This window comes from Myotis myotis, unplaced genomic scaffold, assembly GCF_014108235.1.
Source record: "Myotis myotis isolate mMyoMyo1 unplaced genomic scaffold, mMyoMyo1.p scaffold_m19_p_2, whole genome shotgun sequence".
Classification (NCBI taxonomy): Eukaryota; Metazoa; Chordata; class Mammalia; order Chiroptera; family Vespertilionidae; genus Myotis; species Myotis myotis.
In genome coordinates, this window is record NW_023416324.1 from 188,749,688 (window position 1) to 188,774,190 (window position 24,503).

At 37.8% G+C, this 24,503-nt stretch overlaps 1 protein-coding gene across 2 annotated transcripts in view; it reads left to right on the forward strand.

Moving 5' to 3' along the window:
• ZBBX (zinc finger B-box domain containing) overlaps nucleotides 1-24,503 on the forward strand; it is a 102,462-nt gene that overhangs the window by 46,094 nt on the left and 31,865 nt on the right. For both annotated transcript variants that reach the window (XM_036351937.1, XM_036351938.1), the window contains exons 8-13: nucleotides 4,455-4,629; nucleotides 6,883-7,003; nucleotides 14,762-14,871; nucleotides 15,240-15,340; nucleotides 16,697-16,776; nucleotides 19,068-19,207. In XM_036351937.1, coding sequence (XP_036207830.1) covers nucleotides 4,455-4,629; nucleotides 6,883-7,003; nucleotides 14,762-14,871; nucleotides 15,240-15,340; nucleotides 16,697-16,776; nucleotides 19,068-19,207 — 727 coding nt within the window. The remainder of the gene's footprint in view (nucleotides 1-4,454; nucleotides 4,630-6,882; nucleotides 7,004-14,761; nucleotides 14,872-15,239; nucleotides 15,341-16,696; nucleotides 16,777-19,067; nucleotides 19,208-24,503) is intronic.

Here is a 24,503-nt window from a genome sequence, read left to right on the forward strand (position 1 = left end):
TGTCACATTGTTATTTAATATAATTTTTTTTATTAATCAAAAACATCTTGACTATAACAATCCCTTTAAGGAGATTGCTTTGATTGCACTGGATGCTGATTTCTTAATGAATTATCCTTTGACTCTGTGGCTTTCTGGGCATTTCCACCTTTTCCGGAAATGAATGAGTATTTGGGAGGAACATAAAAATAGATAACACAACGCAATATAATGACTTTATATTAATCAGGACTTCAGAGGCTAAAAGTACAAAACCTTGCCATGTGTTTTAAGTGACAGTGAATCTCACAGCTTTTTATAATCAGATTTATACCAAATACTGGTAGTTATTGAGATTGATTACTGATCCCATGATGTGCTAGATAAGTTTCATCAGCTCATGTCCATATTTTTATAATAGAATTGCTGTATTGACTTTTTTAGCAAAAGACAAACTTCCTCAAATTTTGATATAATCTGTGTGCCAGATAATGTCTTAAATATTTTACCTGTAACATCCATTTTTATCCTTTTTTAATTACATTTTTTTCTTTCCAGATGAGAAAATAGTGGCAAAAAACAGTTTTTATATATATTGCCCGAGGTATTATTGATAGTGGAACTTATATATGAACCCAGATATTTTGATTCCAAATTGCTTGCTTTTAACCACTACCCAGAGACTATGATTTTAAGGTTTTTCCTTCATGCCTGCCATTTTATCTAATTTACCCTATCAATAAAAATGATAAGTCAACAATTAACTTTTATTAAACACTTGATGCTGGGCATTGTGCTTAGTTACTTACCTGCCTTACCTTATTCAAGAATCATAATAACCATATGAGTTTTGCATTATTATTACCCCATTTAACAGATGAGGACAATGGGGGCCTAAGTAAGTAACCTAAGAAAAAGCTATAGAGCTTATTTCTTTGCCTGTGCTTCTAATCCCTAGAATAAGTGCTGCCTCTTATCCACATAGGTAACTGCTATATAGACCCTTACCTCTTGTCTTAACGTAAGAACCTTTAATTCAGTGGTTTCATCCGGGTATATATACATTCCTCATCTGGAGAAACCTTAAAGAAACACTCAGCACTGAGTTCAGCATCTCTATGGGTGGGGCCCAGACATGTGAGGTCTTAGCAACTGCTCAGTGATTCTGGTGAGTATTCCTGGTTGGGAGTCACTGCTATGGACCCTCAGGTGTGCACTGGTCTGTGGTGCATGCACTGAAGAGATGTCCCTGTCTGGTGCTTGGTAGTCAGTGGTTCTCCAACTGTGATAAGCATCAGAAGTATGGGATGTGCATTCCTGGTCTGTCACTCAAATTTTAATATTTTTTTTCACATCTGGGTTAGAGTACAGGAATCTGATTTTTAGTTAGCCTACCAAGCAATTCCAAAGCCTGGAAGAGTCAAAATGGTGCTAATGCCTAATGTCTGTCTTTGGGCTTTTCTTATGGATTCAGGCCACTGGATATCCTGGGAAAGGGGTGCCGTTCATGGACGAGCTTTCATTTTAGAGACCGGAACCTGGATTTGAAATACTGACCCTGATTTTCTTAGAGCTCTTATAACATCCAGCATTTTACCTAGCCTTTTTGATTCTGTTTCTTCTTCTGGAAAGTGGCAGGTATATATGAAAACGGGAATAAACATGTCTTGCAGGGATATCACGCGGCCCAGGGGGGTAATGAATGTACAGCATCGGTTCATCAAATTTTCTAGCCCTTTTAGAATTGGGCAGGGTCATGGGCTCTGAGTGGAAGTGACATATGACAGTCTAGGCTGAAACATTTAAGAACCAATGTACAATCTGCTGGCTTTTTCCTATTCTGTCACTACTATATGGCAGTCAAGTATTCCAAAGGCACAGCTATAAAATGCAAATGTCTTATAGCTCTGATTCTGATTTGTTGCTTGGAAAGGAGCCTCCCTGGGGAGCTGCTGCAATCACTGCACACTGAAACCATTGCACTGAGTTTTCAATGCTTCTTCATTAATGCAAAACACACACACACACACACACACACACACACACACACACACACACATTGCTTACTGGATGCCTGTAATTACCTTCCCGCATATTTCTGGAACTCAATATTTTCCAATCAAATTCATTATTTCTCCTCCAATAGATGTTACTATTGGTGTCAGCCCATTTCCCAGCTTCTCAGCTTCTCAAGTTGGCAAGAACAGTTATTTTTAATAGTCCTGTCTCTCCTGCCTCTGCACATCCAATCAGTTACCATGTCCCATGCAGTCGACCATCTAAAGCCTCTCTTGACTGTTTGGTCATTTCTATTCTTATTGTTATTCTTAATCCTGAAATTAGCTCTTTCTTAAAGTGAAAAATGTTTATAGGCTGTAAATTTCATTTCATTCTCTCTCCTTCTAGGGATCAATAATATTTCCAATTTTGTATGTAGGTATTTATTGAAACCAATATTAATATACTTTGCAAACTGCTCTTAAAACATGCTTTTTACACTTAACAAAATATTTTCATATCAATTTAAATGCATTCTAGAACCTTCTAATTCTATATAATGGGTAAAAAATACTCCATTTATTAGACTTTTTAAGATTTATTTTCCACTGATCAACATTTAACCTGTTTCGGTCTTTTGCCAACACAAACTATAGTAAAAAGAATGTTTTTGAAAAATGTTTTGCATACATATGTATATTTACATAATAAATTCCTGACATTCCTAACTGAAGAGGGTTATGCATTTGTCATGTTGATATTGCCAAATGGCCATAACATTTTCCTTGCATCCAAATTCACTATCTCCCCTCCTTCCCCCCATTTCTCTCTTTCTGTGTGTGACTCTTTAGTGGCTTTGTGTTTTCAATAAGTTTGTCTAATTTTCTGGGTGGCAGGCAGGATTCTTCATGATCTGCCCCCTCTTTGTCTTCCCACTCTTTATATTTTTTCATATCCCACTCTGCTATAACAATATAAACTACTTCCAGTTTCATGCCATATTGCTGTTTGGCGCCATGTCTCCGTCTATGTATCATCCCCTCTCTCTGGAATCCTGCCCGTGCCACTTTTTGCCCACGGAATTCTTGTTTATCTGAGTTAAATACCTGCTCTTGCACCTGTCTCTGTTGTGGACTTATTAACCTGTGTTCTGTGGCCAGCAGCTAGCACAGTGTCTGGCAGGTTCCCAGGTGGTTTTTCTTTATATTTAAATTTTTTATGCACTATTTAATCATCTTCTCTCAATTGTATTCTAACAATCTGCCTGTTTACTTTGCAATTAAGGACTGAACATAAAAGATCCTACTTGTGTATCTAGAAGATACACAATGCCGATTTAGCAATTTGATATTAGTATAAGTAATCCACACTTGGATTTAACATTAGTTTGGAATTTATTTTGCTTTGGATTCATAATTTGGATTTCTCTAATTCTATGGATAACTGCCAATGCCAACCTTTATTTTTTCAGTGTGTTCACAGTGGATTTATATTTTATACTGAATTCATCGTTTCTCCCATCTTTACGCTAAGCAGCATGCAATGTTTCACATGCATTTATTTATTCATTCATTCAACCACCTTTTAATTAGCATCACTTTGAGCCTGGATCTTGGCACTGAGGGAGGAAAATATCCCCTGATTTCACTGCATTCTAATGGTTTGAGAGACAATAAACAAATACACATGTAGGGTAAATTCACACAGAGATGTTATTTTTAGAAAAATAAAGCAGATAAGAGATTAGAATGTGTGTGGGTAGGGGTCTATATTTTTAGATCATCAGCAAGGTCATCACCTACTCTCTGAGTAGGTGACATTTGAGCAGAGGATTGATTGAAATGAGTACAATGAATGTGTGGAGTGTGAGAAGGCTCACTCCAGGCATTGGGTAAAGGTAGCGCAAAACCCTTAAGTGGGAAGGTGCTGGGTGGGTTCCCAGAACTGTAAGAATATAGGTTTGTCAGGCGCAGGGTAAGAGAAGGAGAAAATTGAAGGAATTGAACTGAAAGGCAAGGGCTACAAGGTTGTGTAGGCCCTTGTAAGTCCTAGTAGGGCTTGGGGGCTTCATACGGAGTCATTGCAGGGTTTTGAGCAGCGGCTTGCCCTGATCAAATTTGCAAGTTATGAAACTGCTCTTTCTGCTGTGGGGAGATGGCAGGAGCAGGAGATTGGAAAAGTAGGAGGATCACATACAAGACTGTTGTCACTCTCCAGGGAGAACACTGGTGCATAATAATGATAAATCGTCAGTCTTGTGGGCTCCAGTTTTAATAATTTCTGAAGAGACCATTTATAATTGCGGACACAGTTTGAAAGAAACCAGTAGAGCATATATATAAGTAAAACTTTAAAATGTTCTACTTGTAAGTTTAAAAAACGTGTGACTTTTAATGCCTAACAATTAATGCTATCTTCATTTTATGATCCGGAAAATTTAGAAAAGCATACTTAGATACATTTTTTAATTGGTTTAGATGGAAGTTTCAACAACACAAAAAGGAGAGTGTATAAACCCGAGAGATAGGCTCTTGTGTGAAGGGTCATTCGATGAAGAAGCTTCTGCCCAGTCCTTTCAGGAAGTTTTAAATGAATGGAGAACTGGTCATCATAATGACAATGGGGAGCAGAACTTGCCTGCAGCAAAGCCAGGTATAGCTATTTTTATAAAATGAATGCTGTAAATAAAGCTGAACTTAACTTTTTTTATCTGTGAATATTAATGCAATATTCAAAACTATTAACATTGGGATAGCAGTTTTATATAACTCCTCAAAAAAATATTCACTGTATGACCAAAGGTTAGTGGTTTAATATTTAGAGAAACCATGATATCCGTGAAGATGTGCATAGCTGTATTTCATTCATTTTCAGTGCTTAAGAGTCTTCTGTTATATGAATACTAGAGGCCCGATGCACAAAATTTGTGTATGGGCGTGGGGGGGGGTCCCCTCAGCCCAGCCTGCACCCTCTCCAATCTGGGACCCCTTGGGGGATATCCAACTGCTGGTTTCCGAGGATCGGGCCTAAACCGGCAGTCGGACATCCCTCTCACAATCCTGGACTGATGGTTCCTAATCACTCACCTGCCTGCCTGCCTGGTCACCCCTAACTGCCCCTCCCACTGCCTGCCTGATTGCCCCTAACTACCCCCTGCTGCCACCCAGGTCTCCCCCAACCCCTCCATCCCTGCTGTCCTGGTTGCTCCTAACTGCCCCCACCCGGCGGCCAGGTCACCCCTTGTTGCCCCCCTCTGCTGGCCTGGTCACCCCCAACTGCCCCCCCTCTGGCCTAGTCGCCCCTCACTGCCCCCCTCTGCCAGCCTGATTGCCCCCAACTGCCCCCGTCTGCTGGCCTGGTCACCCCCGACTGCCCCCCTGCTGGCCTAGTTGTCCCTCACTGCCCCCCTCTGCCAGCCTGGTTGCCCCCAACCCCCCCCCCCCTCTGGCCTTGTTGCCCCCAACTCCCGCCCCCCCACCAGCCTGGTCACCCCTCACGGCCCCTCCCAGCTGGACTGGTCACTGCACTCAGCCTGCTGTTCAGTCGTTTGGTTGTCCCTCACTAACCCCCCTGCTGGCCTGATTGCCCCACACAGCCTGCGTGTTCAGTTGTTTGGTTGTCCCTCACTAGCCCCCCTGCCGGCCTGGTCATAGGCAACCATCTTGTGAGGGTGCGAGGGTTAATTTGAATATTACCTCTTTATTATATAGGATAGTACTATCTGCCTATTTGAATGTAGATGGTTATTTAGATTGATTCTCATTTTTGCTATACAAATGGATGATGCTGTTGTGAATATTCTTGTACAGGTCTCCTGGAACACATGTGCACCCATTTCTAGGGTGTCTATTCCTGGGAGTGGAAGAGCTGGGTCATTGGGTGTGCATGTACTCAACTACACTAGATAAAGCTGAATTATTTACCTAAGTGTTTGTATCAGTTTACATTCTCACCTGCAGAGTGTGAAAGGTTGGGTTGCTTCCCATGACCACCACTTAAATAATCATATTTTTAAAGTTTTGCTGGACTGATAGAGGTAAAATGGTATAACTAATTTTGCATCTCATTTCAAATGACATGAGTATCTTTCCAAATGTTTTTTTGCCCCATTTCGTTTAGTAATGTGCTTTGAATTTCCAAGTTTTCTAGTTTTTTATTTCCCAGAAATCTCCATCAGTTTTAAATATCTCTGAATAGTGGTTTCAATTTGGTAGTACTTCAGAAACATCTGAAGCATCTGGAAGTAAATAGCCATGTCGACATCAATTCATGAAGAAAGTTGTCTCCTCCAGGTGCTACCTTCTGAGTTATTTCCTTTCTGTTTCCCATCTTCTGTAAATATTATTGTCAGTGACTATAATACATACCTTTATGTTTGTGTGTGTTTATGGAATATATAATGAATCTGTTTTTATCTGTTAGCATTTAAAAGAATTAGTTGCTTTTAAAATCCTTGTGAATCATAAGATTTTAAAAAAATAATGTTATTGATTTTAGAGAGGAAGGGAGAGAAGAGAGAGATAGAAACATCAAAGATGAGAGAGAATCATTGATAGGCTTCCTCCTGCATGCCCCACACTGGGGATCAAGCCTGCAACCTGGGTAAGCATGTGCCCTGACCGGGAATCGAACTGTGACCTCCTGGTTCATAGGTTGATGTTCAACCACTGAGGCACTCTGGCTGGGCAATCATAAGATTCTTTCATTTCAAGGGATTATGGAAGAAAACTGTCTACACAGTTATTTGATAAATCATCAATTTTTAAAACTTTTGAATTATTTAAGCCCAGAACTATTGATTATAGATGAATATCAAAGCATATTTGACAAGTTCTGTATCTTGGGAGAAATTACAATTTATAGACTAGATTATATTAACTATGTATGTTATATTTATTGTTATAGACTCATTGGAAGAATGTGAGGTACAAACCAATCTGAAAATTTGGAGAGAACCACTTCATATTGAATTTAAAGAAGACAGTATATCCTATATGGAAAAATTATGGCTTAAAAAACACAGAAGGTATTTTCTGAATTTTTATATTATTAATAAGTAATATAAAATGCTATTTATATTTTTGCTTGTGTGACATGCTTTTCTGTAGCAGTTTTATATGTCTGCTTTATATTTGCATAAATAATTTTAAAGCAATATTAAATCCACATGAAGCTTCTATTGTTCTAATAAGAATTTTAATCCTATTTATATATATGATGCATCATTAATTTAGGGTTTCCCTTGAGAAATTTAAATGTAAAGGTGGGGAAAAGGCATAAAACAATATACAATTTTTAGAATAATAGCAAAATAATGTGATTAATGAAAGACTACTTTGAGAAGGTATTGCTTTCAGACATTTGAAATCAGCATAAACTTTTGAGGCTATATTTTTCAGAATTTACTTTTAAGTTTACTTAGACCTTTAATTTTATAATTTTATCAAAAGTATTCAAATATATTTTATACAAAGACTATTACAGTAGATTCACCATTTCATACACTGTTTAAAATTTAACATTAAATATTAATAAACAACATATATTTTTCACAGTTCTTAAGGCTGGGAAGTCCAAGATAAAGGTGCCAACAGATTCAGTGTCTGGATAGAGCCTGCTTCCTGGTTCAGAGATGCCCATCTTCTCATTGTGTTCTCCTCACATGCAGATGGGAGGGGTCTTTGGTCTCTTTTATAAGGGCGCTAATTCCATTTATGAAGTCTCTACCCTCATGATCTACTCTCCTCCCAAAGGCCTCGTCTCCTAATACTATCACCTTGGGAGCTAGGATTTCAACATATGAATTTTGTGGGAACACATTCAGAACAGAGCTTTCTGCTCCTGATCCCTCCAAGGTCACGTCCTACTTTCATGCAAAATATATTCATTCCATTTCAATAGCTTTAAAATTCTTAACTCATTCCAACACCAATTCAGTAGTCTAAAGTTCACATTGTTATATAAATATCATCTAATTCAGATATGGGTGAGACTCAGTATATCATTCATTTGGAGGCAGATTGCTTTCTAACTGTGAACCTGTGAAATCAAACATGATATATGCTTCCAAATACAAAGGTGCGACAGGCATGCAGTAGATATGCTCTTCCCACCAGGCCCACTGGGATGGAGGTCCCACCTTCTAGATACACTAGAGTAGGGCTCCAACCTGGACACACTGAGGCAGCAGACCTTCCCTATAGCTTTGCTGGGCAGAGGTTGGGCTCCCAAGTTTCTGGTTGGCTCTGCCCCCATGGCTTTGGGCGGTCTCATTTCTATGGTGGCTGAATGCTGTATTGCATCCCAATGACTCTCCAGCATGGAATCCGGTGGCACTTCTAGTCTAGGGTCACACAGGTGGCCTTATCCCTACAGTTTCTCTGGGCATTGCTCTTTGCAGTAGCCTGGGCCTTTCTTGTTCTGTGATGGGAGGGATAGATTTCTGATTTGCCTTCAGGGTCATTGTTCCTTTGTCTTGGATAATAGGCCCTGGCTAATCTCCCCATCGGATGATCCTTTGGCCATTTACTTCCTGTTTCCTCCTGAATAGGCTCTCATTATTTTCAGTGTGGATAGTCTGAGAATGTTCCAAATTATTGAGTTTTGCTTCTCTTTTGATTAATAATTCTGTCTTTAAGTCATTTCTCTCTTCTTGCATTTTACTATGAGCAGCCATGAGAACCAGGTCTCTCCTTCAACACTGCTTAGAAATTGCCTCAGCCATATATATAATTTCAAAACTTGCAAGTTCTACCTTTCATAAAACCCTATGACAGAAACAAAAGTCAGGAAAGTTCTGTGCTGGTTTATCAATATAGATTGCCTTTTCTCCATTGTGTAGTAGCATGTTTCTTACTTCTATCTGATACTGAAACAGAATTTTTGGACTGGAACATGTGGTGTTCTCCTGGACTCAACCCGGATTCTTTGTCCACCAGAGTTGAAGAATGAATCCACAGACAGAAGATGGTATAGCAAAGGTGGAAATTTATTGAAGAACAAGTACAGACCCCCAAGTATGGAGGGGGAAGAGTCGCACAGAATGGATTCCCATGTGGGGAGGGGGAAAGGGTCCCACTGAGTTCTTTTTCCCTATGGCTTATAAAGGCTACAGATCCTGGTGCCTTGATATCCCCTCTGATTGGTCACTAATCCCTTAGACTGGTTACTTTAGTAACTCCTGAGCTCAAAGGTCCAACCTCACATGGGACATGTAAGGTTCCCCCCCCATCCCGCCTTCCTTATTGTTTTCTTATTCCCTTTGGGTTTTCTTCCTCTCCTTCTGGATGAAGGGATTCCTTCTCTTTATTTTGTAAATATAGACCTTTTGCTGTTCCCAGCTCCCTCATTCTATGGAAATGTACCTGTTGCAGCTTTTCAGCTCCCCTGTTCTATGGAAATATACCTTCTGCTGCTCTGCAGCCCTGTGCTTCCTCCATGGTCCCCTTAATTTCTAAAATTTAAACCTGTCTTTTTCAACCCCCCAAATTCCTGTTTTAATACCTCATCAGAATGGCATTTACCACCCTTATTTCTACTGATATAGATCACCAGAATTGTCTTTAAAGGTCCATTCATAGCAATGTAGCTTATTTGTAGTTTCTTTTGCCTACAGTGAGAATACTGGCTCTCATGGTCTGTGATATATTTATTAATTTATCAACTTCAGTATATGTATAAAGTAGTTTCACATGACTAATATCACTGTGAGAAACAGACTCCTCAGCTGAAGCACATGTGTATAGTGCTTTTATGGTTAGCCCACAGTGTCCAGTCTAAACCTTGTTTTCCAAAGTTGCTCAGGACATGACACCCATTTCTTTCCCACCTTCTTTGAAATGGCTTTACCATCCATTGATTACTTTTTAAAATTGACTAGCATAAACTCCCATACAGGTCTATGAATTTTTATTAATACCTCAAATCATGTGTTTGCCATTGTACCAAATAGCATACTTTGTTCACTCCAACATTCCTTCATGCTTCCCCTCTATAGTCAGGTCTTCTCCCCTGACCTGTGGCAACCATTGGTCTAGTTCACTCTTTATACATTTACTTTTTCTGAATGTCATGTAAATGAAGTCATATAATATGTAGACCTTGTGTCCTTCATTTAGCATAATACATTTGAGATTCATCCATATTCTTGAGTGAATCAAAATCCATTTGTTTTTGTTGTGGAGTATTAGTTCATCATTGTGGTGTACAGTTCACCTATTCAACTGTTGAAAAATAGGGTGCTGATTTCTAGTATTTTTGTAATTATGGTTAAAGCTGTTATAAATATTTATATATAGGTTTTTGTTTGAATATAGGTTTTAAATTTTCTGGGTAAATACCTGGGACTGGGATGGCTGAATTGTATGGTTTAAGTGTATGTTTATCTTTATGAGAAAACTAGAAGCCCAGTGCATGGAAGGGGTTTCTCAGGGTGGCCTGTGGGGATCTGGCTGAAACCTGCAGTCCAACACCACCTGCAGCTCCTACCTGCAGCTCCCACTCATCCCGGCCCCACTGCGCCAGCGGTGGGCATGCGACCAATCAGTCCTAACCGGAGAGGCTCGCGCTGCTGCAACAGTGCTTGCCAGCCATGAGCCCTGCATCTGGCAGCTTCCTGAGGGGAGTGGCCTGCAGGATCAGGTCTAAACTGGCTTTCCAACATCCCCTGAGGAGTCTCGGATTATGAGAGGGCAAGGCCAGGCCAAGAGACCCCACTGGAGCATGACTGGTGCCGGGGAGGGACCGCGGGAGGGCTCCTGGGCTGTCTAGCCCATCTCTCTCAGTCCCATTCAGCTGGACCCCAGCAGCAAGCTTACCTACTGGTTGGAGCATCTGCCCCCTGGTGGTCAGTGCATGTCATAGTGACTGGTCAACCAGTTGACTTGTCTGAACCCTGGTGGTCAGTGCATGTTTTGGCGAACAGTTGAGCTGCCTTAACATATTATTAGCATATTATGCTTTAATTGGCTCAATGGTTGGCCAGACGACCAGACACTTAGCATATTAGGCTTTTATTATATAGGATTACAAACTGTTTTCCATAAGACTGAATAATTTTGCATTCCTTCCTTCAATCTATGGGAGTTCTAATTGCTCTCCATTCTTGCCAGTGCCTGGTATTTTCAGGTTCTTTTCTTTTGGTGGTCACTTCAATAGGTGTGTAGTGTATCCCATTGTGATTTATGTGGCAGGGTTTTAAGTTCTTCATATCACATTCTGGTTATTCCTATGTAACTATTGTTTAAGTTTTCTATGTCTCCTTTAAAGTGTGATGCCTTAACAATTCTTCACCTGTGAAACTCAAAAATTCTAATTTAAGAATTAATATATAATAGTAATATCAAATTCGCTTATCTTTTATTGTGGTTGCCTTTTGATGCCTTTCACATTCAGTTTGTTATCCAATAAAAGTACAATTTCATTATTAAATGGGTGCCATCATTTGCTTGGATACATACAAAAAGCTTTAATCATGGGCACATGAAATCCTGAGCTATGCTGACTACTAAATGTTGGCAAATTTCCTTGTTAGAAAATAATGATTAGTGAATATATTCACTAGGGTCTTATTTACAGTTATTTTTTTTAACAGTCATTTTTTTTTTTTTAGTTATTGATTTATGTTTTAATTATAGATGCTAGTGTGGGGCAATCTATTTGCAATTTACAAGTTTGTGATTGTAAATTGATTATAACATTTCTGATGCTGTACTTCTGAAAAGTTTCCCTTGTTGATAATGATGATCATGGTTAAGACTTTATCTTTGCCTATCTTTGTCATGTTTTATAATAGGTTTTTATAAATATACTAGAGGTTGAGTGCACAAATTTGCGCATGGGTGGGGTCTGGCCAGCTTGGCCCCAATCAGGGCGGATCAGGGCCGGACCTGTGGGGAGGAGGAGCCAGTGGGAGTTTAGCCAGCTGGCCCACCCTGATTAAGGTGATCAGGGCCAGGCTGGCTAGGGGGAAAGGCTGCGGGAGATTGGCCAGTGGGCCCTGATCCTGATTGGGCTGGAGCAGCTAATTGGGGGCAGGGCCAGCAGTGGGGAGAGTCTGTGGGTGGTGGGCTTGTCAGCCCTGCCCCCGATTGGTGTTGGGGGGCCAACTGGAGGTGAAGCTGTGGGTGGTGTTAGGGGGCCAATCACCGGCCTTGCCCCTGATCGGAGTGGCGGGCCAATCAGGGGCAGAGCTGGCTGGGGGGAGGGTATGTGGGCTGATAGGGGTGGTGGGGGATGATTGGGGTGGGGCAGACCTTGGGGAGGGGCTGTGGGTGGTTGGCTGGCCAGCCCTGCCCCTGATCAGGGGCAAATCCGGGGTGGTACTGGGTGGAGGGAGGGACTGCAGAAGGTTGGCCAGCTGTGCCCACCCTCTATTGGGGTAGGCAGTCAATTAGGGGCAGGGCTGGCCAGGGGGGAGGGACTGTGGGCCAATAGGGGTGATGGGGGCCCATCAGGGGTGGGGCTGGCCGGGGGGAGGGGCTGCAGGAGTTTGGCTGGCCGGCCCCACTCCCTATTTGGGTAGGGGGTGTGATCAGAGGCAAGGCTGGCTGGGGAGAGGGGCTGTGGACTGATTGGGGTGGGGTGGTCCGATCGGAGGTGGGGACAGCCAGAGGGAGGGGCCACAGCTGGTGCACCACCATCAGGCCTATTCGCTGGCCACAGTGGGCGTCATAGCGACCTGTCATTGTGGTCATTATGGCGTTCCAGTCGCTGGCTTTTTATATATATAGAGGTTCCATTGCATTTTGTTTTGTTTTTCTTTTTTAAATTGGGTAATAACATTTGTATTTTATGTGCAACCAATACATGTGTTTTAAGAGCTACTTTAATATCTCTAGTAGATCTTTTAATGCCAAGAAAGTTTCATGAAATAAAGCATGAGATTTGGATTTAGAGTATTTTAAAGGTGGATATTAGCAATTAGCTGGTTTTCCCACTCAAATTCCCCTACTCTTTTCATTACATGTAAGTGTCAAGTTTAGCTAATCATCAGAAGTACCGGGGCAAGTTTTAGAATATTGATTTATCTACCTAACCTCAGGCAAATCTAAAAATCAGTGTTTTAAAGGATGAATATGAGACTACGTTTTAAAAATATCTTCCTTGGTGATTCTGATGCAAAAAGCCTAACAGATTGACAGAATACATTTAGAACTGCTCATCAAAAGTTTCCTCAAATGAGTTGGTCAATGTTCAATACGTATTTATTTAAATTTTGAGGTAATTCTATTCTAAAATATATTTTATCTTTTATTTATATAGCATGATCTTTAATAAGGCATGGGTGCCAGGGTTTCAATATCCAGAATGCAGGCTTGTTTATTGACTAAATGGTTGCTTGTTTATGGGCAAATCTCAAATTCTCTTGGCCCACACTTTTCCATCTGGAAAATATTGAGTTTATAATAAACATTCGTAGGGCTCCTTACCTCCATTGCTTTACTATATAGACTCTGTCAGTCTTTGGTTCAGGGCTTTATTCATAAAATTAGGTGTTTTTACTTCATGAAGAAGTATCTGGATAATAGTACATTTATGTGTATCTGTGATTGAATTTTAATATAGCATATCCATGTCAAACTGGAAAGAGATTTCTGGTTGCCAAATGCCAATTTGTCTTTGACATTTGCTCTTTAATATTTCTATCGCTTAGTTCAATTATGGATATAAAATGACACGTTCATTAATTATTTTTGACAAAAAGCTGAATAATATAAATATTTTGAGATATTCTTATATATAGATTACCTGTATTCAGAAAATACACATAGCTATAGATTTCCATGAAATTATAAAATTTTTAGTGCCTTTGAAAATTGAAAGAAAGGCAATATAGAGTAATTGTTATGAACATGGGCTTGGGGAAGCAGCAGCCTTGGGTTCAAATTCCTTTTCTGCATTTATTACCTGAATGACTTTGAACAAGTTGGTTTACTTCTTTGTGCCTCAATATTTCCATCTGTAAAATTAAAATAATACTAGTGCCAATTTAATGCATCTATTAAGATTTAATACCCCCAAATTAGTTGAAAAAGAGCCTGGTACATTTTAAGTTATGCATTAATCTTACCTATTAATATCACTAAAAATGCTTTGACTTTTTATATGTAGACTTCATGAGCCTGTATGGTTTTCAAGGGCTATAGTTACTTTTATTCTTTGTTAAAAAGTGACCAGCTCCCCAATAAGTTGGGAATGACCTCTGGGACACTCTTGACCTCTGAGAAACCCTGTGCTTCATTGCCTTCCTTATGAGATGGGGTTGGCCACACCAAACCTCATTGTTAATTGGGTGACATATGCATTGCCAGAACACTTCATATTCATATAGTGGGGCCCTATGTTCTCACCCTCCTGGCTTGGTGGAAGCTTAGAATAATGTCTTCAGGTTCTCTTAGAATGTATCAACATAATGCACAAAGCTGTGGGAAACAACACACATTCATAAATTAGCTTTTCAAATAGGGTGGTATGTTTAATGGGCTTCATGTGGCTTCTGCAAGAACACAGACTTCTATCATAACTTTACTTTTCACTCTAAACCAAAAACAGTGGGATATGCAATTTAAAAATCTTATGTGCTGTTAATTTGATTTACAAAATTATTTTAGTGAATTAAGGTTCTGTTATGCAATCATATTTTTCTTCCATGAATTAGAGGTACAGCTATGATTTCATTATTAATTTTGTAGACTCACTCCTCTGTGAAATAAATCAAGATCTTGTCAGGGAAGTTTTAGATAATGTATTTTAGTCTTTTAATTGCTTCCTTCTTGTTTTGTAGAACTCCACGGGAGCAACTTCAAAATATGCCACCAGATATATTCATACCTCAGTGTACAACCATTAATGAGTCACAGTGTTCTCAAAGTGAAAGTGATGAAGATAATGATGGTTAGTTTAGTCTTGATTAGACATTTTCAAATTTATTATTTCAAATTATATACCCTAAGCATTAATCAGCATCTGCTTTTGTTTTTCTTTACTGTATGATTCTCAACTGGACCATGTACCCTTTATCTCCTGATCAAAATGCATACTTTCTTCCATTTTTTAGATTCACTTTCATTTAAAAATTGAATATTAAGAAAACGTATATTTTACTTGAACTAGGAAAATTGACAGCATTTATATATTTGTGTGGACATACAGGAGAACATTATCCTTTTATTTTTGGCTATGTTATTTAAAGATAGGAAATTATCAGGTAAAGTATATGCTTTGATGATATTATTTTCCAATTTTATTATTTTATTCCCTAGTTGAGGAGACTGAAGTACAATGCCCAGCTCTTTCCCTGCCAGTGGAAGAATTAAGAACAGAGAGACCTGAAACATCTGTAGAAATAGTTGAACTGGATGATGTGAGTGCTTAATGACCAGTTTATTTAACAAACAGGAAATTCATAACATATAGTTACAACTACATATTATTTTCAACAAGAATCTTTTATAATTCAACATAGTTTAATATGAAATTTATAAGTGTTTGAATTTAAACATGCTGTTAGTAATAAAACTATTATTTTACTGTTGACAGTAAATTTCTGAAGTGATAAAGTGTCATTTTTTTGGAAGCATATGGTATGAAAGATGAAAAGACATTTTATTTTTTAACTTATAGACACATAGTTCACTGTTCTTTTTTAAAAAAAATATATTTTATTGATTTTTTTACAGAGAGGAAGGGAGAAAGATAGAGCATAAGAAACATTGATGAGAGAGAAACATCAATCAGCTGCCTCCTGCACACCCCCTACTGGGGATGTGCCTGCAACCAAGGTACATGCCCTTTACCGGAATCGAACCTGGGACCCTTTAGTCCGCAGGCCAACGCTCTATCCACTGAGCTAAACCGGTTAGGGCTTTATTTAGTTCTTTATGTTATCAGGCTTTTAAACAAGGATTAGTGTGGTATTTCATTAATAAAATCTGTATATAGTTAGTTTTTATTAATGTCATTTAATATTTTTTTCTATTTAAGGGAAAATATTGTGAAAATTTAAGGGGTTTAGTGTATAATAACTTGAATACAGACCTCTAGAAGACAACACGTAGAGCCAGCTAAAGCTAGAGCTAGTCAGAGCTAGAGATCCGGGCTGAGAGTCTAAATTGTGACAAACTGTATATTTCTGACTTTCTAATCAAGTAGCTGAATATAGCACATATACTTGATATTTATATTACTGTGATTGTGAAAGAAAAATACTAGAATGTAGGAAGTACTTCTTTAAATACTACTTTTTTCTTTAGGTTAATAGCCCCTGGTGTGTGTGTGTGTATGTGTGTGTGTGTGTGCACACGCACGCACATGCACCTAGCAACATTTTTATTTCCCCTCTGGATAAATTTAAGCTACTGAACAAATAAATACACAAACACACATACACACACATAAATTCTTGATGTATACAGTAAGCTTATGCCAGAGAACTAACCTACTTGGCACTTAGTAGTTACAGTATAAAACATGAGTTGGTATTATTGTTTCTGGGTGTGACAGTAATGATAAAATGACTGACAAAGCAAGTGCCCTCAGCAAATTTATTTTGAATTTGTTGGATTCTTCTAGAAACTCATGTTCTATGACATATAGTCAGAGAATTCATGACATTATTAGTGAAAGAAAATTCTCTAAATATCACCTACAAGTTAGCTGGTTAACATATAATGACCCATTTATTGAATATACTAATATTATACAACATGCATTTAATAAGACTTATGAAGAAGAATTTGAAGAACAAGGAAAGATCGTGCCTTACAAAGTTGAATTAGCTGATGCAGTTAGTCAACAAAGGTAAGGTCTTTCTAATTCACTTTTGATGCTATTAAAAAACCCACCAAAAATCAACTCTTTATTTAAATGAGACATACATAATATAAAAAAAAAACAAGTAAAGCCATGTTTAAATTTGTGTACAATATTGCTAATATTAGTCAACATTCAATAATTAGAAAAGTATCCATAATGATATATTTATACTCTTATCTAATATCTGGATTACTTAATAGATGCTTCTGAATTTAAGAATTACTATTATTTAAAGTGACTGACCAAGGCCAATATATTTTATATGAGCCTTGTTCTTTTCTTCAAAGATAACTCTGGATTTTTCTCACTTCAGTTTGCTATGAACCATAAATAAAAACAGGTATATGAATAATTAGCTTGAGAGAAAAAAAGAACTCCCAAACTATGGATTACATCCTAGATAGATTTTATTGTGTGATAAATTAAATATAATGGTTCACTTTGCAACTTGCTTTTGGTAGAATTTTGTCATTTCAAATGAAAAATAATATTTACCTGTATTTTTTGTTATTGTTAATCCTTACCCTAGGATATTTTTCCATTGATTTTTAGAAAGAGTGGAAGGGAGGGAGAGATACAAAGAGAGAGAGAAACATTAATGTGAGAGAGACGCATTGATTGGTTGCTGATTGGTTGCCCAACCAGGGCCAGGGTTTAAGCCTGAAACCCAGATACATGCCCTTCACTGGAATTGAACCCAGAACTCTTCAGTCTGCAGGCTGACGCTCTATCCACTGAGCCAAATTGGCTAGGGCTCTAGCTCTATTTGTTAATAAATTTTACTCCAAGTCCCCTTCACTTTAGCAAGGATTTCAAGGTGTTTTGACTACAAAGTATTAAATTGGTTAAACAGCAGAATGAAGTTTCTATCTAGTAATCCTTCGGCCAATTCTTTGTTTATATGTTCAGATAAACTTGGGCCCTTGTCAGCATTTAGAAATAGCAATGCTCCTATGTGATGCACTCAGATGTGAAAAGCCCCATGTTTTGACACAGAGACCCAGATGTCTAGTAGCAAATGTGCTTTTGCCATTTGACATTTTTACAGAAGCCAGTAGACAACCTCTGGTCAGTAAATAAGAGGTTTATATCCACTAATATAGCCCCAGGGAAATGAATGCTATCTCTGCCCTTTAATTTGATTATTTTATATATGTTATCACAAATCTTTGCTTTGACCTCCCTGTATGGTATTAGAGAAGGCAGAAAAAGTTACTGACCATTGTTTAGCAACAGTTTAGCATCTTGGGTTTTGAAGTGCCCATAGAGCTTCCTATTTTCTTAGAAAAATCATAAAGAATCATAGGTGATTCAAGAGGATCTTTTTGATTAAGCATAATGCATATGTTTTTTACGATGGTACTATATAGAGTTTACGTAAATTTAAGGTGTTATTAAATATATTATTCAATACATTGAAAATGTTATTTAAATTGTAACTATGCTTATATATATGGTAAGCATAATTAAAAATGAAACAAATACCACATATGGTATTTTAACTAAAATAGTTCATTTATGAACAACTACAAGTTTATTTAAGTATAAAACCTTGCTTTGATGGGAGGAGAATTGACCTGGGAGGGTGAACACATCATATAATATACAGATGATGTATTATAGAATTGTATATCTGAAACCTATATAATTTTATTAACCAATGCCATCTTAATAAATTCAATTAATTTAAAAAAACACCTTTTTTAAAAAATATATTTTATTGATTTTTTACAGAGAGGAAGGGAGAGAGATAGAGAGTTAGAAACATCGATGAGAGAGAAACATCGATCAGCTGCCTCCTGCACATCTCCTAGGGATGTGCCCGCAACCCTGGTACATGCCCTTGACCGGAGTCGAACCCGGGACCTTTCAGTCCACAGGCTGACGCTCTATCCACTGAGCCAAACCAGTTTTGGCAAAAAAAACACCTTTGATTTCATTTTAATGAACTTAAAAGATTAACGCTTCATCTTTTGAAGAAAGAATATAAGGAACCACATTTATTTGAGAATATAAAAAGAAAAACAACTTTCAATTAAAATTTTGTAGTAAAACCAGTGTTGGCCCAGTTGCCTATTTCTTTTAATTCCATGATACTACTTAGTTACTTATAGCTTAGAATGTGTCCACCGCAAAGCTGAAACAAACATTAAATCAATGTGAATACCCCTATTTCTTTAAGGTTTTATTATATTTCTTTTAATAAGTTGGGACTTTTTACTTTTTAATATCATTTCTTTCAATGCTATTCTTTTGCTTTTCCATAAACGTGGAAGTTGCGCATTTTATGATTATCAGAATACTTTTCCGTATAAAAATGATATCCATCAGCATCATGCTTTCACCAAGGGAAAAACAGACCTCTTACATCTTCATCTAAGCAACAGCCCTTCTTATTGTGAAGATAACTCGAAAGGTAACGTTTTTCCTTGTTGATTACTATTACTAACAATAAGTGTTGGTAATTTAATAGAACCAATCGGTAGTACAGTATACACAAGCTTTGACTATTTCGCTGTTTATGTTAACCCAGAAGTTTTAGTTCTCAGAAGAAAATTGGTTGAAGGTACATTCATTCACATGGGAGTTTAGGACTTTTCCACAGCTCCAGATCTAGCCTAGAGGATATTTTTTAACTTAACTGTAGCACAGTGTTCCAGTTACCTGCATGACAATGCTGAATATAAATGTTCATTAAGTGTTACTTTAAAGATACTTAATTTATTTAAATAGGCTTTATTTATTTTTAAAAAATTATATTTCTTTATTGATTTCAGAGAGGAAGGGAGAGGGAGAGGGAGAGGGAGAGAGGGAGGGAGGGAGGGAGGGAGAGAGAGAGAGAGAGAGAGAGAGAGAGAGAGAGAGAGAGAGAGAAAACATCAATCATCAGAGAAAATCATTGATTGGCTGCCTACTGCACGCCCCCTACTGGGGATCAAACCACAACCCAGGCATGTACCCTTGGCTGGAATTGAAACTGGGACCCCTCAGCCTGCAGGCCAACACTCTATCCACTGAGCCAAACCGGCCAGGGCTAGGCTTTACTTTTCAGAGCAGTTTTAGGTTTGCAGCAAAACTGCAAAAGGAAGTACAGAGTTTCCATATACCCTCTGTCACCACAAACTCATTACTTCTCCCACTATTAACATCTCAAACCAGAATAGTACGTTGTCAGTCAACAACCATAGATGGACACATTATTGCCACCCCAAATTCATAGTTTATGTTAGGGTTCACTCTTGGTTGTACATTCTGTGGGTTTGGACAAATGTATAATGACATGTGTCCAGTATTATATTTTATACAAAATAGTTTTACTGCTCTGAAAATCCTCTGCGCTCTGATTTCTTATATCTCCCTTCTTCCTAACCCCTGGGTACCACTAATCTTTTTACTGTCTCCATAGTTTTGCCTTTTCTAGAAAGTCATAGAGCTGGAATCATATAGTATGCACTCTTTTCAAATTGGCTTCTTTCACTTAGTATTATGCATTTAAAGGTGCCTCTATTTTTTTTACATGGCTTGATAGCTCATTTCTTTTTAGTGCTGAAGTTCCATTGTCTGAATGTACCACAATTTATTTATACATTCACTTATTGAAAAATAGCTTGATCAGTTTCATGTTTTGGCAATTATGAGTAAAGTTGTTATATATATCTATGTGTGGGTTTTTGTTTGGACCTACATTTTCAGCTCATTTGGGTAATACTCAAGGGATTTGATTGTTGGATCACATGTTAAGCGTATATTTTGTTTTGTAAGAAATCACCAAACTGTCTTCCAAAGTGGCTGTACCATTTTGCATTCCCACCTGCAATGAATGATGGTTCCTGTTCTCCACATCTTCATCAGCATTTGGTGTTGCCAGTGTTTCAAATTTTTGCCATTCTAATAATTGTGCAGTGGTATTTCATTATTGTTTGTATTTTCAATTTTCTAATGGCTTATGATGTTGAACATCTTTTCATCAATACTTATTTGCTGGGGTCCAACCCCAGCAGGTCCAGGGGTCCCCAAAGGTATGGATGGAGTCGGCGAAAGAAGGAATGACAGGGAGACAGTGTTCAGTTGATCAGCAGCCTAGCCAGGATCTCCAGCCAGGATCTCCAGCCAAGTTCTGGTCTGGATCTCCAGAGAGGTTCTGCTCAGGATCTCCAGCCAGGTTCTGTGTCCATATTCTCTTGCTAGGTTCTCCAGGTTCTCCAGCCAGGTTCTGTAGCCATGTTCCCTCGCTAGGTTCTCCAGCCAGGTTCTGTCCAGGTTCTCCAGCCAGGTTCAGTCACCAGGTTCTAGTCAGGTTCTCTTGCCAATTTCTGTAGTCAGGTTCAGTCCAGGATCTTTTGCCATGTTCTCTCGCTAGGTTCTGTCTCTAGGTTCTGGGGCCAGTTTCTGTCCAGGATCTTTTGCCATGTTCTCTCCAGCGAAGTTCTTCTATCTCTAGAGAACGTTCTGTGTAGGTTCTGTCTTCTAAGTTCTGTCTTGTTACATCTGTATTTATACCAGTTGATTCCAATCCTATCAATCTCTATTCCAAAGGTTAGGGCGTTTCTTATCTCCATTCCAGGGAGTAAAGATTATGTAGCTTAAGCATGATTGTTCATAGTTAAAGTGATTAATTACCCGCCTGGCACTTAGTTAAGAGGTTTTATTCCCTCCCTAACTTCAGGGGAAAATCCCTACCTGGGGAAACAACCTTTCTCAGAGACCTTGGTTAAAACACATAGTGCCAAGAAGGTGAGCAAACATATTAAAAACAGTATGCCATATATGCCAGGTCCCTTGAAACAGCAAGCATGGACTGGCTCCCGGCACTTATTTTCCATCAATATATCTTCTTTGATGAAGTGTCTGCTAAGGTGTTAGCCCATTTTTTTCAGTTGGGTTTCACATTTTCTTAAGATTTCTTTTGTTATTTTGGATAACAGTACTTTACTAGATACATATTTTACAAATATTTTCTCCAAGTCTGTGGCTTGTCTTCTTACTCTCCTGGCAATGTCTTTCACACAACGCACATTTTTAATTGTAATAAAGTCCAGCTTATCAAGTATTTCTTTCAGGGAATCTGCTTGGTATTGTGTTTGAAGAAGTCATCATGATACCCAATATACCCTACATTTTCTCCAGTGTTCTAGGAGTTTTATAATTTTGCATTTTACATTTATGTCTATCACTCATTCTGAGTAAGTTTTTGTGAAGGGTGTAAGGTCTGTGTTCAGATTGACCTTTGGGGCATGCAGAGGTCTAGTTGTTCCAGCCCTGTTTGTTGAAAAGACAGTCTTTTCTCCATTGTATTGTCTTTGCTCTTTTGTCAAATATCAGCTGACTGTATTTATGTGGGTCTATTTATAGATTCTCTATTCTGCTCCATTGATCAATATTTTTATACTTTTGCTAATACCACATTGTCTTTATTGTATATTGTATCATAATTATTGAAGTTGGATAGCATCAGTTTTCTGACTTTTTCTACTCCATCAATATTGTGTTGCTTCTTCTGGGTCTTTTGCCTCTTAATATAAATTTTAGAATCAATTTATCTATAGCCACAAAATAATTTGCTGATATTTTGATTGAGATTTCATAGCGTCTATGGATCAAGTTGGGAAAACCTGACATCTTGATGATATTGAAGCTTCCTATCCATGAACATGGACTATATATTTATTTAGTCTTTGAGTTCTGTAATCAGATATTTCTAGTATTACTCCTATAGATCTGTGCATAGTTTGTTAGATTTATACCTAAGTATTTCATTTTTGTTTGCTAATGTAAATGCTATTATGTTAATTTCAAATTTTACTTGTTTATATTGGTATATAGAAAAGTGATTGACTTGTATGTTTAGTTTATGTACTGCAATCTTTCAATAACTAGTTATTGGAGGGGTTTTTTAATTCTTTTGGACGTTGTATGTAGACAATCATATTATCTGTGAACAATATCAAATTCATTTCTTCTGAATCTGCATTTCTTTTATTCCCTTTTCTCGTTTTACTGGGTAGCTAGGTTTTGCAGCTCAGTGTTGAAAAAGGAGTGGTAAGAGGGTAAAACCTAGCCTTATTTCTCATCTTATGAGTAAAGCTTTTAGTTTCTCATCATTAAGTATGATGTGAACTATAGTTTTGTGTGTGTGTGTATGTGTGTGTGTGTGTGTGCATTTGTGGTTTTTTTCTGTAGCCTTTATCAGATTGAGAATTTCCCTTTATTCCTAGTTTGCTGAGAGTTTTTATCATAAGTGGGTGTTGGATTTTGTCATGTTTTCTGCATCTATTTACATGATCCTTTGATTTTTCTTCTTTAACCTATTGATGTGATAAATTAAATTGATTTATGAATATTGAACCAAGATATCTAATTTTTATGACTTAACAGGGCTTCCAATGAATAGAGTAAATTAAACCATGCCTGTACATTCTGTATCACATTTTAAACATTAATAAATGGATGTTTTATCTCATTTTCAACAACAAAAGATCCTAATGATGAAATTTTGCCACCTTAGGTGAATATCATAGAGATTAATTGCAGACATTTCCATATAACAAATTTCATGTGTTTCTACTGGTAAAAAAATCAGATAACTTCTATTTAAGTGTAGAAGGAAAATACAGCATTATTGTGGAAGTTTCGTTAAGTTGAATAGCCTTTATAAAGTTTTTCTTATTAAAGCATTTCTATGACATACACATTATTGCATTTCTGATAGTATTTGTGCAATTTGAGGTGATAGTTGTTGGATGTGAAAGTTCTAAGTAAATACTACATGTAATAGCTGAGCTATATCAACATTTGATTGCAACAAGTCCTTTGGGCTGCAAGACAGAATTTACATCACTGGAGATTATTTTAGTCATAGCATCTACTGTTTTACACAGTATATTTATAGAGATAAGCTGTTTATATTAGAAAGCTAATAAGGGATAATCAGATGTTGTATTCATTCTGGAAAATATATGTAAAATGAAAGCAATGTGGTGCAAAAATTGTTAAATGATTTTAATTCCTCAGAAAATATAGACCAATGTTCACAACCCGAGCTGCACATTATAATCACCTGGAGAACTTGTAGAGGAAAATAAACCAACAAAGACAGTGCAGTGCTCGAGTCCCACTCCCAGTGTTTGATTCAGTTGGTTTGGGGTCAGGCCCCCACACTGACAATTTTAAAGAGCACCTTCAGATGAATCCATTGTGCAACCAGGTTGAAACCAATGATCTAAAAACCAAGTGATATGTTAAAAGCAGACATGATGAGGTGGTGACTCATAAAATCTTGCTCATTTTGTAGCTTTCCAGAAGCAGGTGTCCCAGCTTAAACATTTTCTATGCCTCTAACTGCTGCTCATTCATCTGGCAGATTTCTTTTTGCCTTCTCCTCATCACTAGCATGCTGTGGAAAAGAGGTGAAATGTGGAAATAAGATTCCCTCTGCATTATTTCTCATAAATTGCTGTTGTAAAACTTGAGTGGGAGAGGAGGTAGGCAAGTGGGAATTGAACCAAAGGCTGAATAAAAATTTGCATCAATTTCAAGATTTCATTACAAAATAAAATCTTGCCTCACTCCATTAGTCTCTAGCTCATTAAGGTTTGAATGCCTAAGTAAATCATGATTATCATTTAGGAACAAAAACAGCATAATAGTATCTTAACACTGAGAACTCAGTAAAGAAACATTGATAAAGTAGGGTTTATTGATACAGGTTTACA